This window comes from Chelmon rostratus, chromosome 1, assembly GCF_017976325.1.
Source record: "Chelmon rostratus isolate fCheRos1 chromosome 1, fCheRos1.pri, whole genome shotgun sequence".
Lineage (NCBI taxonomy): Eukaryota > Metazoa > Chordata > Actinopteri > Chaetodontiformes > Chaetodontidae > Chelmon > Chelmon rostratus.
Window position 1 is genome coordinate 28,937,377 of NC_055658.1, and position 19,998 is coordinate 28,957,374.

The window sequence follows — 19,998 nt, forward strand, 5'->3', positions numbered from 1 at the left end:
GCACTAAACACAAAGCACAGCTGAGGCTGATGGGAATGTCATTAGTTTTGCAGGTATTTGGTGAAAAAGCAAAGTCTCAGACAGATTTTAGATGAAGTTTTGACCTGATCACGGCCCTGGTTTATTCTGAGTGGGGCATGAATGCCTGCAGCAAATTCCCTGGCAACTGATCCAATAATTGTGCTAAAGGTAAAGTCAAAATGTCACGGTAATCCATCCAGTAGTTGTGATATTTCAGTCTGGACCAAAGGAGTGGAGCAACAGACAGACAGACAGACAGACAGACACTGCAATCATCAGAGCCATGCCATTATCATGGGTGAAGTGCTACAGTGCTATTATAGGTGAAGTAGGGTCGGAATGAAGAACATATTTGCGTCAATGAAAAACACAAAGACGGATGAGGGTCACGACAGTAAAATGCACAACAAATAACAGTGAATCATTTTTCAAACGATAGGTACTATAAGGTACTAGCACGGTAATAATGTGACCTTCACAGACTGTCTGTACAGCAGAATTTGAGTTTAGAATATTCTGACTGTACAGCACTTTGCAAGGATTATGCTTTGACTAATCAACAGTTAATTTTATTTTATGTTTGGAGTGGCGGTAAACAAACAGTATCAATACCACACAAAACCATTAACTGAAGCCAGTTAATACCCAAACTACAGGTGATAAAATGGCCTCAGAAACGCCCTATAGCACTTTTCTATACTCTTTAAACTCAAACTCTTTACTTCCAGTTTATGAACAGGCCCAAACATGACACCAATCATCTGTTTATGTCTTTATCATTTATCCTGAGATACCTTTTTGTGACATTAAAATAGCTTCGTGCTGTGAGAATATCTCGGCGACAGGTTGATTTATTGGTGCAATATAACCTGTCAGTGAAAAGCCAAAACTCGAGCTGCGTCAGCGTTGATGTGAACCTTAAGAGCAAGATCGAATACCAGAAACTGTGCCACAGAAATCTCTGGAAATTATGTGAGTCCCAGCTGTTACCAAAGAAGGGGAATTAAATAACAAACAATGCAGGAACAAATGATACAGGACAGAGAGGTTATCCATTCAGAAACAAGTGAACATGGAGGAAAGAGAGGGAAATCCTTTCTTTTCTGAGTAAATCACATCTAAAATAAAAGCTGAATGGACAGCAGCGATCATTAATTGAGTGTTTTTTAAGGAAAATATTCTCCATTGTTAATAAATACATGCAACTCCCTCCATCTCACTGCCACCTTCTCACAATCATTAGGGTTTTTCTGGGACTGCTCTTTGCAGTAGCAGTTTTACACCCCCACCCTCCCCATTACACACACCCCTCTAATCTGTGACCACAGACCTGTGCATGTAGTGGCGAACGTGCAGCTGCCTGGGCATGCAGAGTGTAAATGAAACCCCTCAGGGGCAGTGCTGGAACGGGTGGAGGAGGAGAGAAAGAGAGAGAGTATCTGAACAAATGTGTAAAAGAACAAGAGGAGAGGCGAGAAGGTGACAAGATACAGCATGCATGTGGTCACTCTGTCAGGCAGGTGAGGCGATGCTTCAATAAAAGTCCCTCCTGGATCAGACTGAGACCACACTGATGGTTCAGGCCAGGTGTCCAGTGAAGAGAGGGACGCTCTGTTTTTGGTACGTACACGAGGCACTGGCTGCATATCTGGGTAGCTGCTAAACACAGGACCACTCTTGCTGGGCAGAGTGTGAACTGGACGCAGGAGGACAGACAGAGAGACACGCCCTCTGGTGGCGAACATGAAACATCAAACACTATTTGTGTCCTGGGACACAGACGAAAGGGTGACCAATGGTTGTCTTCTGTGTGGATTTCTTTCTACACTCAAGAATCCCTTGTCTCTTTGCATTATCTATACTTCAGTCAAACAACTGTATGCTGTTTAGAGAGTTCGAAGCTAATCGATTTTGCAAGTTAAGTGCAAATATATAAGAACCAATTAAAAATCAGGTTTTAGGAGGTCAGCGTGGTCCCTGTGCTAACCCATACTCCATTCTGTGTGCAGGTTCTTGCAGGTTCACGTACTTAAAGGGGTGGCTCTCATCCTTGGGGAGATGCCATTGTTCTCTGACACTCCAGGGGGAGAGGTGGAAAAATGTAGAGCAAACACTTGTTTGTGTCAGCATGTTGGCACTGTGCAGCAGGTGCATTGTTTTCTACTTCGTCACATGGTGCAACGACAGTCACCTGAAGCTCAATATCAGCAAACCAATGAGTGTGCAGTGGACTACAATGCTTCAAATGGATTTTGGTACAAAGTAGCTCCTAATTCTAAAATGTGGATGCTTCACACACACATCTTCAACCCGGCAGCACAGAAAATCTAAACAATCAGCACAGTTTCAAGGTGGGCGCCAAAGATCAGTGTCACCAATAATGTTGTAGTGTTGAATAACGGCCAAAAAAGTGTTTTTGCAGAACATTATGATGTCACAGTGAAGTTGACATTTGACCTTTTGAATGAAAAATGTCATCACTTTTTTCCTATTTCATCCTATGAAACATTTGTGTGAAATTTGTCATACTGACGAATTATTGAGTTACGGCCATAACTGTGTTTTGTGTGGTCACAGTGACCTTTGACCATCAAAATCTAATCAGTTCATCCATGGGTCCTAGTGGATGTTTGAGCCAGACATAATTAAATTCCCTCCAGGCGTTCCTGAGATATTGAGTTCATGAGAATGTGATGGACGGACAGGCGACCGCACAAGGCCAGCCATGACTGTTGCCAGCAGGGATGCATTAAAACACCACCTCTGGGGCTTTTCAAGGCCAAACAGTTATTAAATATTAATTTCACTCTGTAAGAAGATTCAAACTGCATTATTTGACTGAATTTCAGCGTTGGGACCATTACAAAATTATAACGGCCAAATCAAAAATTACAAACAGTATCAAATCCATCACGCGACATGTATCACTTGGCGTGTATACAAAAACACTGACTTGCATAAATTCTGCAGTCGCATAATTCATACAAGGTTGCTGAAAAACGACAATGAGAAAAGGATACAATACAGTTTCTAAGGTAAAAATGATAAATTTCCTAACTGGTTTCTACCCTGAGCCTGCTGAAAACACAATAAAACCCATGTGGCGCTGTGGATTACTGGGAGTTTCCTGGTGACCCTCTTAAGATATCCTCACTTGTGGTGCCCAAAATTGGAGACTAGTGCATCCAGCTGCTGGGTCACACCATTTTAGACGACTTATGACCCAGAGGGCAAAGCTGTTCCTTGCTATTTTCTTCTACTTCCGACACCCTCTGCCAGGGCAGGAGATCGGATCTCCAGTTGCCCAGACCCCGTGAACTTTGCCCCTGCCAACTCCCCAGTAAAGACAGTTGCCAGAGGGTTATGAAAAACAGGAAGTTCATAATATAGCTTCTGAAAGATGAGCTTCAAATTAGGGAACATCAACAATCATGAACGTGAAAGAAGCAAGACTTTATACGATACGATGACTTTTCCTCTAGTGCCATCATCAGGTCAAAATTATAAATTTTAAAAAACCCATGTATTTCATGGTAGGAAGCTAACATGCTAGCATGCTAAACTAAGATGTTGAGAAATAGTGCTGCTTTTTAAAAGAAATAAATCCATTTCAAAAACACTTTAGAGTTAAAATTCCTGGAATTGTTATGACAGCGCCAGTTCTAGAGCTTTTAGAGGGGGTTAAAATATCCTTTTCCTGCAAAATGTCAGCAGCTTCAGCTGACACATTTTAATAGCCATCATTGAAATAACAATGTCCCAAAGCAGGGGAAATAAAAACAAGCAGGGTTATGGGCTTTGGCTGTAGATGCCTGCTGGAATGGCTGATATTATTCCAGCTGGTCTGATGAAATCGAGATAAGAGAAAAAAAACAGAGCAGACAGAGAGCCGTGGGGCCATGAAATGATTTCCAATCAGCTAGTAAGGAACTATTTAAGTCACTAATGCAGAAACTAGACAGTAAATTAACAAGGTAGTGATTTTCTTAAAGAGGTATTATATTTAAAGAAAAAGAAAAACACCATTAAAATGAACATTGTCCATGCCATGAGAAACAATAAGGGAGCACAGAGTGGAGAGACGGAGATACAGAGACGCAGACAGACAGATGCTATGTGGCTGAAGGGAGCACTGTGAAGAATGGAGGCTGTTGTTTTAATCTCACCTCAAGAAAATCATGAGGCAATATCAGGGAAAGCACGGCAGGAGTCTTTTGTCTTACATGCCCATATTTGGTTAAATGAGGAACTCGTGGGGCATGCTGGTACTTGGTCACAAATACTGGTGATGATGCTTGTTTGGCCAGCACTCACAAGTCATCACGCAGGCACACGTAGACGCACACGCACACAAAGGCAGGGCGAGGAATGTGACTGGAGGGATGGTCAAATGGACTCGGCTTTGTAAAAGCATGCATAAACTAAAACATATTGATTAATAGTTGCTCAATGCCACAATATAACTTCCATCTGCTATGTGGCAACAAATCACTTGAGTCAGAAGTAGCAAAATTTCCACCAGTTACACAACACACACTCAATCACATCTGCCAAGTCTAATTTATAATAAGACCTCTGATTAGCAAATTAAACTATGTAAAAGAAATACATGAATGTAATGCAGATGAAAAATAAAGGGTAGAAACACAAGCCAACTCCTGGAGACAACACTTGACTCCCATGGTGTAAGATAAAGATCAGGTAGACACAGAGCAGGTAGTAACTTGCCTCTTCGACAAGTCAAATGCTCCACCTATTCATTAACTATGACCAAGTTCTGAGTGAGCAGATCTTCCTACACAAGTCTCCTTCCCCATCTCAAAACACCTTTAGTATGTGTGGACCTTTGGAAAAAGCAGGAAACTGTTACATCTCCTTCTTTCTTATCAGCAACAAGAACATCACAGCCAATCCTGCAGAACTCACTAAACAAAGCCAAAGCAGCACGATAAAGAGGTCTACTTACCACATATTTAAATGCAATACTACATAAATATGAAAACAAAGACAGCCTAGTATGTAAATAAAATCCAACTGTTGGTATTCATCTTTCCATTTGACAACATGTGTTAATAGTCAACCCAAAAAAACGTTGTGAAACACAAACTTAGAGTACCAAATAACTCAAAGTTAGAAAACATAAGAGTGCACAGTTTAACAAGAATGGGGCATTATTGAAGCTCTCGCTGATTGATGTGTTTTCAGCGACAGTTACCACAATCAAGATCTGGCTGGTTGTCTAGTGATGACTTTAAACCTGTAGACTACACTGAAAACAAAGACACTAATTGGCTCCACCACGTTATTCCTCATGTTTCAAAACTGCCAAAGGTGTCGCTGACTTGAAGCTTCTGATACAGCAGAGACTAATGGGCACAGAGACAGAAACATACGAGCACAGAGGACAGCTTGACGAGGCTTAGTCCGAGCCATTTCACAGCAGTTTGTCCCTCATCAGCACAATCTTTGTGCTCTCGTTGCGCAGCATGCTTGACTGTTTGTGTGTGTGTGTGTGTGTGTGTGTGTGTGTGCGGGCTGATGTCAGCTCCAGGCCACCCAAAGTCAGTCAATAAGCTCAGACCCCCGCCCTCACAAGCTAACCTTCCCCCAACACTGGTAATCTCTCCATTACTAACCCAACACACACACACACACACACACAGACAAACACACACACACACACACACACTCAGTTCATATTACACATACAGCCTGTCAACTGCACGTTCCCCCGAACTCACACATGACAAACAAGATGCACACAAAAGACACACATGCACGGTGAAACGGCACACGCACGCAGGCCGTCGCTGGCACAGCATGGGAACACAGACGGGTAACGCCGGTCAGATGACCTCATGGCTACCCCCATGGAGCCAGACATTAATCCTAAAAACACAGACCGTCACGCTACCACCTACTCGACAGCCAACACAACATCCAGCCTAAAACAAACTTCTGCTGATCCTGTCTGAGAGTTTGCCTCCTACAGTGAATATAAGTTACATGTCTCCATGAACAAATACTGTACAGGAAAGCAGCGCAGGAAGTTATCTTTAAGAAAAATAAACAGAGAGAGAGAGAGAGACAGGAGATCGCAGTGTGTCCTTTAGTCAAAGCAAGATATCAACTATTAGCCGGACTGTCATGAAATCTGACAGAGGTATTCATGGTCCCCTAATGACTTCGCTGACCTTAAGAGTTTTTCAAAGAGCCACCATCTGGCCAAAACCTTCCACTTGCACCCAAGAAACAATCAAAATCTACTGCAACAGGCTGCAGTTTTGACCCCTTGGTTCAAGAGTAAAAGAGGCGTCACAGAGCACGTTCATGCTCCCCAGACGATGAACCACTTTCATTTTGGACAACATTTCCTCTCTCAGTACCATCTGGCCAAAATGTGAAACCCTTGTGAGATATAAACCCCTCTATTGTTAACAACCTGGCTTTTCTATATTATTGTGGGGTTTAATTTACATTGCAGCCTCTATGAGCCACTGGCAGAGCTTTAAATTAGTAGTCATACCCAAGACATATCATTTACTATCTCAGCCCAATTACAGGCTGGTAGTTTGTCTTTACTTCAAATGTTTGGTTCACTAGTTTTGACAAAGGCTTTGCTCAGACTGCCAACGCAGATCTATTTTTATGACATATCCAGATTGCATCCAGATTGATTTTAGACGGCAAAAAACAAAACACATGAAATGCTTTTTTTTGCAAATCAGATTAAAGCCACTTTGGTGGTCATTTGAATTGTAGCTCCAATCAAATTTCTACAGATGTGCTTCGGTCTGGCCGCTAAAATCGGATTTCAAAGTGCCTTTGCTTCACTCGCAACGCAAAGAACAACGACAACAGCAAATCCAGAATGACAGATGTGCATCAGAGCGGCTGAGCAGAGCCCATGCTGCTACCGGCAGAGCAACAGGCTGCAGACAGGCACTGAAATAAATTGGCACTTTGAGGCCGGGAGATGATGGATCTCCATTTCACATGCTTCTGTGTTGGAAAGCAGTGGTACGTAGGTACTGATGCCTACATCGTTACCACGGCAACCCATGCACATTGGTGATGTCTGGATGATCAATTGCAGGTAACCAATCAAGCCAAAGTGACAGCTGCAATTTCAGTGCAATTCATGAACTCAACCGGCTGCACAGATAAAACCTCTCTTCAGTTCTACAGAAGTTTTTGGATGAAGTATAAAGTATGAAGGCACAACACGACTGGATGAGTTATTTTGGGTAGCAACATTTCAGAAAGGAAATCTTCTGAATGCCTTCTGTGCCATAATGAGACAACAGAGAAATTTGGACAGTTGTGGATGAATGGGAAAATGTAATTAAATGACATAATTGGGTACTGTGACATCCCTTGTATTAATTTGTGACAGCAGTCTTTGCTCCATTGAATTCCATGAACATCTTCCCACCAAGGCACCAAACAGACCAGTAATTTAGTCTGACAGGCGCTTGTCAGAGGAGGTTTGAACGGCCCTGTAGTCTGACCTAGGATCAACTGAAATGAAACGTTCAGTCAACTCAAACCCAAAAGGCAAACAAAGCGCACACTTTGAAAATGAGGGAGGTAGGAAAAGAGGATTTTTTTTCAAATCCCAAACCTCCTCACCCCCACCAACAGGAGGGTAAGACAGCCTGCAGGGTGTTTCCGAGCTGGAGCCTAAACCTTCCGAAGGAGGCTTCTACTTGATTACGTTCAGTAGGTACTCAGAGCCTTAGAGGCCGCTCATCGGCTTGAGAAGGATTCCTCAGGGGTTCAACAGGCTGCAAAACATCCAAGTTCCCACACCAGGGTAATGTTTACTATTAGAAAATCAACTAACTTCTCATCTGTCTGTAACATTGCAGTTTTGAAAATACTGATTCTGCTTCTGCAGATATTTTGATCAGACAGCATTTCTCTGGATAGTCTTAAATGTCATCACTGCTGCAGCTGCAACTGGCTAAGTGACAGACATTTTACAATATCCATATAACTGAAATGTAGGGAGACTCTGTCTGTCTTTACGTATCTCTGACATTTGATTTTCTCAAAAAACGTCATCCGAAGGACCCAGGGAAGAGCAGTATGAAATGCAAGTTCTTGAGATCCATGGGACATAGAGTATTTATTAGTGGGGACACCTATTACATGCTACAGTGCCAAACAGCATGCTGGGTGCAGCTTGCTCTCCATTGCTTGCTGCAGTACATTCAAAAGAGAGAGAAATAGAGAGAGAGACCGGAGAGATCAGAGAGTTGTTCTGCTAAACTCTAACATTTCGAGCACCAACTTACGTAACTTTCAGAATGAACACTTTTGTTCCCAGAAATAATCTGGTCCCAAAACGGCGGAGTGGCCTGGTACCACATAGCTGGCCGTTAGCAATGACAGCTGCCAGTTGATTAACTTATCTCACGTTTACTATTAAGTGGAACACTACTGTTGCTTGAAATGCCCACATACCAGAGTGTTGGCTGTGCTTTGTTTTTATGGAGGAGATGCAACAGTGCTGGTTTGAACATCTCCCATCTTGGTGATACTCCATGTACTCCAGATGCAGCGTGTCTGCTCGCTCATCACCTCGAGTCATGCTACTGAGGTGTGTAAAATATGGGGCTTATCCATATCCACTGAATGGGGGCTTTGCCTTCTTTGAGGTGTGAGCTTTTGCACCTAAATGACATGCATACTCTAGCATTGTTAGGGGACGCAGCTATGTCGCGGCAGGTGTATTGCTCAGGACGCAAGGAAGTGCAGCATCCAGTACGAGGTTGTTTGGATGAGAGGTTCTCCAGAAAGCTCCAAGCAGCAATCCCAGAGGCAAAGCAATCACACCTCTACACGCAATTCTCAGCTGAAAAACATGAAGAAGATGCAGCTTTCTCTGACTGAATCTCTGTCTCTGCATCACAGACGCTGCTGCAGCTCCACACAACAATCACATCTACTTGCTCATAGAATGTATTGTATATGCTTATTATACTGCTGCACTTTCCCAACAGGCTTTATAGGTAAAATAGAAATAAGCCATGTACACTCCTGTGGTTGGAATTGCAGAAACAGACAATTACAGAACTCCCCAAAGTGCTGAATTAGCCCCCGCATCTCAAAAGCATTAGCATGTGATAGCAGGCATGTGGGAGATGGAACAAAATCATTTGTTTTAATAATGGTTTCAGTTGTATTGACACACCCCCAAAAAAAAAAAAAAAAAAAAAAAAAAAGCCTGTGGGAGTTGGGGTTGGGTCTCATTTAGATTTTAGATTCAGTTCTAGTTTTCCTGGAGTCATGGATGGGTTCTTGGAACAAAACACAGTTAAAAATAATATTTCGTACCGGATCGTGGCTGATAAAGAAAAAAAAAGATGATTCCGGATTGTGAAGATATCGAAAATGCTCCAATCTATATTGTCTGCTGCTGTTAATATGAACGTTGTAAGAGCTAAATTTAAAGCTACAAAGAACAGACTTTCCAACTCGTCTTTTTACATCCACTTAACATGGTTGATTAGGTTTAATTAGATGAGAGTACCAGGATAATAATGTTGGTAGTAGCTCTGTGTGTGTGTGTGTGTGTGTGTGTAACTGCGATAATAAAAAAATCAACATTTGTATGACTTCCAAAAGACGCTAACTCGAAAGGCTTTGAATAATTCATACGCCTACTATTCAAAAAGCAACTGCGTAATAACCCAGTTCAGATAAGATTCAAGACTCAAGACTCAAGATTGAAGATTGAAGATTGAAGATTGAAGATTGCCTTTGTTGTCATTGAGCATGGACATGTCAACAAAATTTGCATTGCAACCCCCGTCTTAGAAACAAAAATAATAAGAAAGATAAGATAATAAAATAAAATAAAGATAATAGAATAAAATAAACTAAAATGCACTAAAATATGTGCAAATGCAATAAAAAATATACCAGAAGTAAAAATATACTAAGACAACAAAAATATACCAAGAATTAAATATGCCATGGTAACCAGTCAAATAAAGAAATGTTTCCTAAAGAATTCACAGTTTTTATGCAATTGAAATCAGTTCCTATTCTGAGCCAGGTCTTGATACACAAACCTTTGGTAGCATCTAAAAAAAAGACCCACATCACATTAATGTCATTATCCTACAACTTAAAGACCATAAGAGCACACTTGAACACACGCTCATTTGAGGACTATTTTAGCAACTTCATAATCTTATCAGTAAATACAAAGACAGAACTAAAACAGCAGATAGAAATCACTGCCCAAGGCCTGGAGCCATACAGCTCCCTCCCCCCAGCCCCATCCCCACTCTCCTTTTGTTAAAGGCAACACTGAAATCACAGCTGTTTAGACTTCCTAACAATACACAACTCCATCTGGCCTCTCTATCCTACTGAGCCATCATCATCAGCACTGCTCTCTATTCTGTAAAATAACACCACTTAAGGGACAACGGAGGCTCTTACATTTCACGCGAAAGTGTATGCCTGCAGGAGGGGGGAGGACAGAAGAAGTACAAGGTCTGATCAGGAGCACAAAGAAGCAGGACAATAATTCGAGCACAAGGCCGTCGATGTGAGAGACGCAGCAAATACCTGAACGAATGTTTTATCCTTGATATATCCCTTTCATCACACTGTGCTGTATTTTTATCTGAGGGAAGGTTTTCATTAATGAGTGTTCAACCCTTCACTGATGAAGGCTTTCCACACCAAATGACTGACTTTGATGACCAGCCTTGGTCTGCCGATAACACTGACGACTCTGAACGTCACTCTGCGTCTGCACAGATGCATCTGAAAATATCGTGGTTAGACCATTGAGCATGACACAATGGTCTAACCTGCTTGGTAGCCCGGTGTTAACCAATGTAAATGGTTATGGATCAACTGCAGCTGATAATTATTTTAATTAATAATTAAGCTGCTGATGATCAATAATCGTTCAGTCTATAAAATGTCAGGAAGTAGTCAAACATTTCCCGAAGTGTCTTCAAATGCTGCTTGTTTGTATAAGATGTCCACAACTGAAAGTTATTCAGTTTAAAAAGACAGAACAGCAGCAGATCCCCACAGCTGAGAAGCTACAAACTGACATGGTTGGAATTAAAAAATGTACTAATTAATTAACTGACTGGTTTCAGCTCTAATCCTATCACAGAGACGTATCAAAGACACAGAATTTGAGCAAGTTGGACATAGTGACTTCTGGGTTTGTCTCACTTTGACTATAACTGGTATTTTAAGGTATAAATGTGTCAACTGACAAATATAAAAGCAAAGCAATGTAAAAAGGTTCACTTGAGGTGATGAACCACAGGGAGTCATCACCCAGATCTGCAGCTCTCCTCGGTTTTAAGGAGCTTTATAGCTGTTTTCAGATTACTGTTCAGCTGCCTGCTGCATAACTTCACTGTTCACTATCATAGCTCGTGTTTGGCCCCTGCAGGCAGCCGTTTCCAGTGAAAAAGCTCTGAGTTGTACACCTGTACCTGCTCAAACAGCAGACAGAAACAGTGAACCACTAGCTGCAGAGTGCAGTGGAGCATTTGACAGCTAAAAAAGAGCCAGATACTTCCCTCAGGAGTTGGTAGAGACCAAGCACTGAGCAAAAAGAGAGTGATATTTGACTTAGGTTCATCAGGTGGCCACAAACACAACCCCAAATGAACAATGATGTTGCTCCATAGCTGCTGGATGTGTAAATAAGCGACTGTTTGCTTAAAAGGTTCACCATATGAACTTTAAAGGTGACGATACGTCAGTTTTGTGTTCACTGCTCATTTCTACGGCCACACAGCAACACAGTAAATACAGTTAAGTTACAATTCAAGCGGATGGATGAATATTGAGGAGTTACAGATGACTGATGACAGAATACTACAAAACATGAACAAATGTACAAAACTATAAATCTGATTTTAGGATAAAAACAGCATGTTGCAGAACAAAGACCAAGTGTAAGAGAGATGCAGAAAGGAAGACAATTTATCTGAACACCAAACTAACTGTCCTTCACCTGAATGATCTGGGTTCAAACAGCCCTGCCTGTTGAGGTGCCCCTGAGCAAGAGATTAAATTCCTATCTGCTTCAGAGATAGTGTTTCTGCTGTTCTCTAATAGTACTAATCCTTCACTCTGGACTTCATTGAGTACACAACAAAAGAATTGGAACAACAAAAACTGGCAAAAATGTGAGAAAGCTGGAAGCATGGAAACACCACTCTTTTACTCTAAAGTTAATGTGTCCATGCTCAGTAACAAAACAAGCACAACACCTGTAAAATACAGGCTCTGGTATATTAGTTGCACTGCTGAAAGGCAGTTTTGATGTAATAACCTTAATCCAGTTATGTCTCAGTTTGAGGATTTCCATGTTTTTGGCACTAAGAAACTCGAGCAAAGCAGTACTTTATCTCTAACATAACAAAGCATTTAGTGCAACATAACGTAATAATGAACCCAGCTGCAGATATGATGCCCCACAGTCAGAGTCTTTGCCTTCAACTCAAGTGTGAGAACACTCAAAATTCAACTGGCTCAATAGAGAATACACATTTTCTTCACTTTACATATGTTAGCAACAAGAACCCCAAAGTACCTTCGTTTATGACAAATTACTGTTCACGGCAGTCTAATTATGCTTCAGTATTTTAGGTTCTTCCTGTACTTGAATATTACAAGACTCGGAAACAGGATCTGCTATCAACAGAACTGACAGTCAATTAAGACACCCAAACGAGATTCAAGTTGCATGGCAACAAGCCAATGATATGCTGCTGGTAAGACACTTCACTTATCCTCACATTGTTCTGCTGGTACAAACCCTCTTGATGCTCCAAACACACTTCCTGTCCTTCAAGCAATGTTCTCAGGGATCTCTGGCTCTCTTTCCTGCCTCTTTGGTTTAAAACATTCTGTACTACCTTAAATCTACCATAAAAGACATCATCTTAGAGCAATGTTTTTCTTGTTTTGCACAAAGACAGCAATGCCACTATCCTGTTCGGATGATAAGGTCTGAGGCTGCATATGTGAAGGGAAAGTGACACTGTTGGGTAATGTGGAGAGGTATTTTCGGCCATTATTCGCAGTGCATTAATGGAATAGTCCTTCAAGAAATGTATGAAATGATTTTAATCAGAAAAATACCTTTCTCTGACTGTCGGTCACAGTCACATTATATTGTGTTTGATCAGAGAGCTTCATCTTCAGCTTTCATAAATGATTGCTTTTCTTTGTGCCACAGGCAGTGCTGCACACACTCCAGCATGTCTTTGATGATTAACCCAAATGCCAGCAGTCCATATGAGGTGTGGCAGCAAATGACTTTCATTTCAAGCTACTCATAATCCCCATCACACAAGCTATTCACGAGCGTTCCTGTGAGCGGTATTTACATTCAGTGTTACTCATATGCATTGTGTGTGCCCTTGAGGCCTAACAACTGTGCTGAGTACATTTGCTTTCCCATAAAACATTTGCAAAGCCGATTTTTAAAATATTTTTAACTGTTTACGTTAGTCGGCTTGCAGACTTCTTAATTGCCTTTGTGGGCAAACTGCTACTGTATGCTTCTTTGCAAGATACTGACTCCAGCCAATCGCATGGCCCACGTGCTTGAGTGCATGTGTGTCCTCATCCATGTGGAAAGTACAAAGAAAACCCACTTGTGAAAAACATTTCATATTCATCGTAGCTTCTCCGGTTGTTTACAATATAGCTTATAAGAAGAGTATCACAGCTGCACAGGCTATGGTTCAGTGTGTACTATCATCCAATGGGCACAGCTGAGAACCGCTCCTGTAGAGTGTCACGGATGCCAGAGCCAATCACAGCCAGTCTATCTGATGTGCCAATGTCCACAATGGAAACAGAACAATGTAAACTCAAGTTACGAGAACAAGGATTCCTGATTATTTTCCCACAATAGCTGTTAGGTGAAAACTAATAATACAATCATAGTGCAATCAAGGCAGAAACACAAGTAAGCTTGAAGCATGGAAACACCGTCCTTTTCTTGTAAAGTTGATCGATACTTGAGTTGAGTTGATGATCATAAGGGGTGTCACGTTTCGATTCCGCTTTGAAAGTCAACTGGAATGAGCTTTTTGATTTCGACCGCCGAAATCAAAAGAAAAAACACTTCAAAAACAACACAGCGTAGCTTACTGGTAGCCCACAGCTGCACTTTTCAACTTCAGGGTCAGAGATGAACTGAGAATTGGAAAATCTTCCTGCTTTACTGAAGTCACCAGTGTGGTAAACTACATCAATGACAAACTACAGTTTGTAGGCTGTGCTACACCACACACTGCTGGGTGTGTGTGTGTTTGTGTGTTTGTGTTAGGGGTGGGCGTTATGACCTAAAATATATTTACTTTTTTCACCCATTACTGAGTGACAGTATTATATCCCAGTATTACTAAAATAAAAGGGGCACTCCACTCAAAACTCATTATTATACTGCTTTTCACTCTATTAGAAATAGAAGAGAACACATCTTAAGACAAAAAATGTATTTAAAAAATGAGGTTTAGGCCTACATGTGTTTTGGAAGGAGGGGGCTGTGCCATAATGTAGTGTTATCTCAAAGTTAGACAAAGAATACTGTGTAGGTACAGTAGTCAGTTGACCTCGGGGCATGTCTATCAGGTACATTTCCAGACACCAGCAACAGACAGGCAGAGGGGGCTTTTGTGAACCAACAAAACCAGCGGAGCTTGTGCTGCAGTATGACGTGTGGATATAATGTTAACAACACACAAAGCTACACGTTAAAATCAGTTTCCCACATCCAACCTGCTACTCTGGTTTTTTAGTCGGCAACAGTACTCAAGTGTGTGAGCGCACAACAGTCGAAGCAGTCTGAAGTAAAGTGATTAGCGCGCACACATATAGCTTAGGAGTTTTCCAGTTGTTGTGGAACATTTCCATCAAGTTAGTCCAATGGCTCTTCACTTCCTCGGACAATGGGAGTGGATGAACACTTTTGTGTTGGTTCTTGCAGCCAACAATTGAGAAATTGCCATGAACTGCTTGTAACGTAACCTTCACATCTTTGTGTACGTGCGTTGGCGTTATAGTGAGGAAAACCATAGTTACTGGATGTAACTCTAGTTCTATGAGTTTGTGTGTTGTTTTACTACATTTTAAAGAAATTATTCAAATTTGACCATATGGCCTCAGTGTGGTACATTGCAGAAAATAAAAAAATAAACAAAAAAAATGGCAGTTACATCACACTTGATATCAGTCAAAACATCCCCTCACAACAGACACAAACAGGGGGAATTAACACTACACAGGGAATCAGTGCTGAAAATATCATGACAGAAGTGTCTGATCATGTTCCAGCGAGCAGAATGTAATGAAAGCTCTCGAGAGTTTGATCTTGGGAATGAGAAAAATATTCTGAAATGACATAACGCACTCAGTTCTGCCTCTCATTGTGGTCTGGCACAGACGTGGATGAACCTGCCTCAGACAGACCTCCTTTCATGCCGGCTGCAGGACAGATGATTGACGGTACAGTATCTCCTTCACTGAGACCACAGCATGAACCAGCTCGTTCGTCCGATAGAGTGGTTTCAGTGTTTTTTCGGCCACATACACGAAACACAGTGTTCCCAACTGACAGAGCAGATGTTTGCTGTGACAACACGCTGTGACTGTGTGTGACAGCTCAGACTAATCTCAAAACTAACCAGGAAATCCAGTTTCTCTTATTTCTCTCCCGGAGCTCTCCTGTCTCTATGGACAGAAACTCTGAAGAGCTGTCAAATTTTTCGCTCAAGCTGAAACGTTTTTAACATGTTTGCTTTGGAAATCTGGCTTTGTTGCCATCTTGGGTGTTTGGAGAATGTTAGTCCAACCAGATTCAGACATTTGATCTTAATCTTCCTGAGGACATTCTTATCACACATTTCCTTTTCTGTTTTCATGTTGATAAGGATCTGCTTGTCATAGCACAATTTAACTTTCAACGATAGAATAATGAGATTATATTATTTGAATTTATTGCCACAATCTATTCCTAAACTTTGCAAAAATGAATAACAGTAAAAGCCTTGTTTGTGTGCATTTTATGGTCAAGTGAAGGATAAAAAGGGAAACTACTGCTTGGAGTAATATTTAGATATGAAAATATAGATCCCTGGTTCCAGGGTTCCAGCTACTCTAATGCCAGAATTTCCTGCTTTTCACATTTTGTACATGAAACAGCTAATTGATTAATGAGAAAATAAACAACAGGTCACTACAACAATCGTTAGCTGCAGCTGTAGTCATACATTTCTCTCGGTCAACATAAAAATGTCATGAAACCTTGTTTTCTTTCCTTTGGGAGCATGCAGCAATTATACATGGCAATGCTTGTCACGAGAAACCTTGTAATTAATCCCTTTTCACACAAAAATACTTCACACAAAACTACACAAGAGATGAACAGAAACTGGAGCCCTGGCTGATGGAAACCTGAGCCAAAACTGCAGACCTTTAATCTACAGCTGGTATTTAAGGCAATGTCTTGGCATTTTGTGTCCTGGTCGCTAAGAAATCAGCCTTGTCTTCCAGCTACCTTTAATGGTTTGGCAGCCTAGCTAGCATTCCTCGACTGAAATAAGTTCCCACCAACACTTGCTGGGCAAACCTGACTGGAGAATAATGACAGAATACAATAAAATAGACCAAGTGTCACTTAAAGATAATGTCACGTCTGAACTTCGTAAAACAATGAAGCCATAAAATGCCTTTTCAAACCAAATCCATAAATTCCTTGAGGAGATAAGATAAAGATAACACATTTACACTGTGCAAGGAGTGGAAGAGGATATGGTTTCCTTAGCTGATTTTCTCTGGCCAGTCACTGTTTGTTCACATATTAAAAGCAAGTTTCCTTTGAATTCCCCTCCGCCTCTCCCACTCGGAAAATGCCGCCGTATTTTTCTTAATTATTAGCCCACCAGGAAAGAGCGAGCGAGTGAGTGAGTTCACCTTCCAGGCATTGTGCACCAATGGTGGAAGCAAGCATCTAAAAACACTTGATGCTGTCAATCTTATGTTGTGTTGACTGATATGATTTATTCACTTATCATGAACATCAGAGTTTGCAGGATGGAACTGAAACAGGTGGCGATGATCCGATCAGCAAAGAATGATAATTGGGTCTTTATCCTCGGGTGACACACAAATTACAACTAAGGTAAATTACGTCTCTAAGAAACGCGCAGTATGTGATTTCTGCCGCGAGGAGTCTCTCAGTCAAAACAATGAAAACAAAAGATGTAGTCTGGTGATGACGTGACATAGCATGGGATCATGGGAGTTGTTGTCTTTATTGTTAAACAACCACCATCACTGATGAAAAGCCATCTGACGTGACTCTGGCAGAAATGTTCAGATGAAGTTTTATTCATGTCACGTTTCATCAGGTTCGCCAACCTCCTTCCTCACTCTCTGACGAATCAGCTGGTGTTTTTTGTGCTGCCACCGGAGGCAACCAAAACTTTTTAGGCCTTTTCGACGTGGCAATGTTACATGTTGTGCATTGAAATGAGACATTTAAAATGAGCTTCGACCTTTAGCGATGTCTGCAAAGGTCCTGCCACCTGTCTGTTTTTCCTTTGGTATCTGCCTGCACGGAGGAATTCAACAGGATTGTTATTGAATCATCACTCCGACCTGTGTAAATGTCACGTCCGTTTCCACAACACAGTGCACCTCGAGCATTTCCTGACAGTTTCTAGGCAAATGTACCAAAAATGTTGCAGGACAAAAACCAGGCTTTTTCTTTTTTTGCTTGAATTTTAAATGGTCGCCTCTACATCTGACTGAAGGGGTGAGACAACTATTAATGCAGACACAATGCCATTTCATTCCTGAAAGACTTTTTTCCCCCCACCTTTAAAAGGCCCAGATAGTTTACCACACACAGCTCCTCTGGCTTTGTGCCTTTCTCATGGTAATTTATGGGAGCTGAAAACAGAGTGCAGTGCCAAACACCCACTGCATGTTGAACTGTGCAGAATTGTAATGACTGTCTATTAAGTGAAGTTCAGAGGCTCTTGCCGGATTGTGAGGAATTAATTCGACGTTATGGCCTATGATGTGATTACTCAACATAGCTGCAAAACCTAATGGATATTCTAGACTTCAACATTATAATCATTCAGTACTCTTGGCTGTAGCGCATGCTGACTTAACCTGAGAACAAAATCACTGAGACATTCCTGGAGGGACTTATGGTGTCTCCACGGTGCCGTGGAGCCTCAGTGGCTAATTGCAATAACTTCTATGGAAATGTGAGGCTTTGGTGAAGTCTGTTTCTAAAAGCTGTCTGTGTTTGTTCCAGGAATGCTGCATTTCTTTTTATAGGTAAGGGTTGATGTACACCCAGCTAAAACCCATGCAGTCCAACACAAAGCCCAGTCCAAAGCCCTGCAATATATCGGTCCTTCATGAAGGTTATAAGGTTCAGATTCACTCTTTTTTCAGGCTGTGTTTTGTTGTATAGCTGAAAAGATTAGCTGGTTAAACAGAATGTCAACTATTTTGATAACTCATTGATTGTTTTGTCATTTTCAAAGCACAAATGCGAAACATTCTTTGGTTTAAGCCTCTCCGATGTGAAAATTTGCTGCTTTTTTCTATCATATGTTATTGCAAACTGAGCATCCATAAAGAAGAAACATCCTTCTCATCAGAGGATTTCTAGCTCAGATTGCTTTAGTTACTAAATAACTGACACAATAACGAAAACAATTAATAATACAGTTTGTGGTGGTGAAATGTTTCTATAATCTAATCTACCCTTATTGAACTAAAGCTGACAAATCATTTGAAACACATTCAGGAGAACATCAAACACCTCAGCAACCTGCAGCCTCAAAGATGATCACAGCTGATTCAACATCTGTGGAAAATAACAGCCTTGATTTATTTTTTTGTATTGGACTGCATTAGTTTTTAAGTAGGTGTGCTCATAAACTGCTAACTGCGTGTATTTGCACTGAGCCTTTATCCTCACATCTCACGTGTATTAGTGATGAAAGCCTGCGTGCAGGGGTCGTGAGGTTACTCCCAGTCACAACAGAAACCTCGGCCGCAGCATAGTCGGAGGCCAGATAACAACCTAACAACACCAACACGGTCAGCAGCTGCAGATTTAGGCCGGGTCATGATCACCTGAACGCCTCAGTGTAATAAAACTGAGTCAGGCCGCATCCACCGGCCGCGCGGAGCTGCAGGTGCCGGCGGTGAACTTTCCGACCACACCGCCGCCGCCGCGGGAACATGACGGAGGTTAACGCGGTGGTTGAAGACAGGAGGTCAGGCGGACACACAACAAGCAGCCCGGTGTTGACGCAAAACGCCTAGCATTAGCACGGCTGGTCAGCACAAAGCTGCTTTAATGGTGACAGACGGGAATATTAGCGAAACTTAGTCAAGACATACAGAACAACAGGGTTCAACTTACTGTGATGGTAACTTCGTGCTTTTTCAATCGATACTTGAGGCTCTTCATCTTGTAACGTGTCGGTTCCTGCTGCTAAAAGTTCCCCGCGATTAATAAATTCACACAAAAAAGTGCCAAAACTTTCCGGAAAGTTCAGACGAAGTGAGTTTTCTCTGGCCCCCTTTTTTTCTGACAGAGCGAGTTTCACCTGACGCCTAACCGCAAACTCTGCTCGCGCTTTGATTGACGGCGGCTCGAGCCAATCAAACTGAACGACGCGCGCTCCGGTTTGCGTTTGATCCAATTGCCAACGTCGGAGGGCGGGACTTCCTTGTAAAGTGTCGTTGGGAAGAAGTTGGAGACATCCTGGGACAGGGCAGGAGAAAACCTGGCATGACGTCAAGCTCACCTGAAGACCGAAACACCTGGAAGTAGCGCCTCCTAATAGGTGAGCAGCCCGGGTAAAAGCAGCAGGTATCTGTCATAATAAACAGAAACTGTCCGCCATACTGAATTCACACCTGCACTGA

The 19,998-nt window shown here is 41.8% G+C and overlaps 1 protein-coding gene across 1 annotated transcript in view; it reads right to left on the reverse strand.

Annotated features, from left to right (window-relative positions):
• The window catches only part of uacab (uveal autoantigen with coiled-coil domains and ankyrin repeats b), a 45,537-nt gene extending 25,867 nt beyond the window's left edge, over positions 1-19,670 (reverse strand). The window contains exon 1 of the mRNA XM_041937362.1: positions 19,490-19,670. Within this exon, the coding sequence (XP_041793296.1) occupies positions 19,490-19,537 (48 nt within the window). The 5' untranslated portion in view covers positions 19,538-19,670. The remainder of the gene's footprint in view (positions 1-19,489) is intronic.
• Between the last annotated feature and the right edge of the window lie 328 nt (positions 19,671-19,998).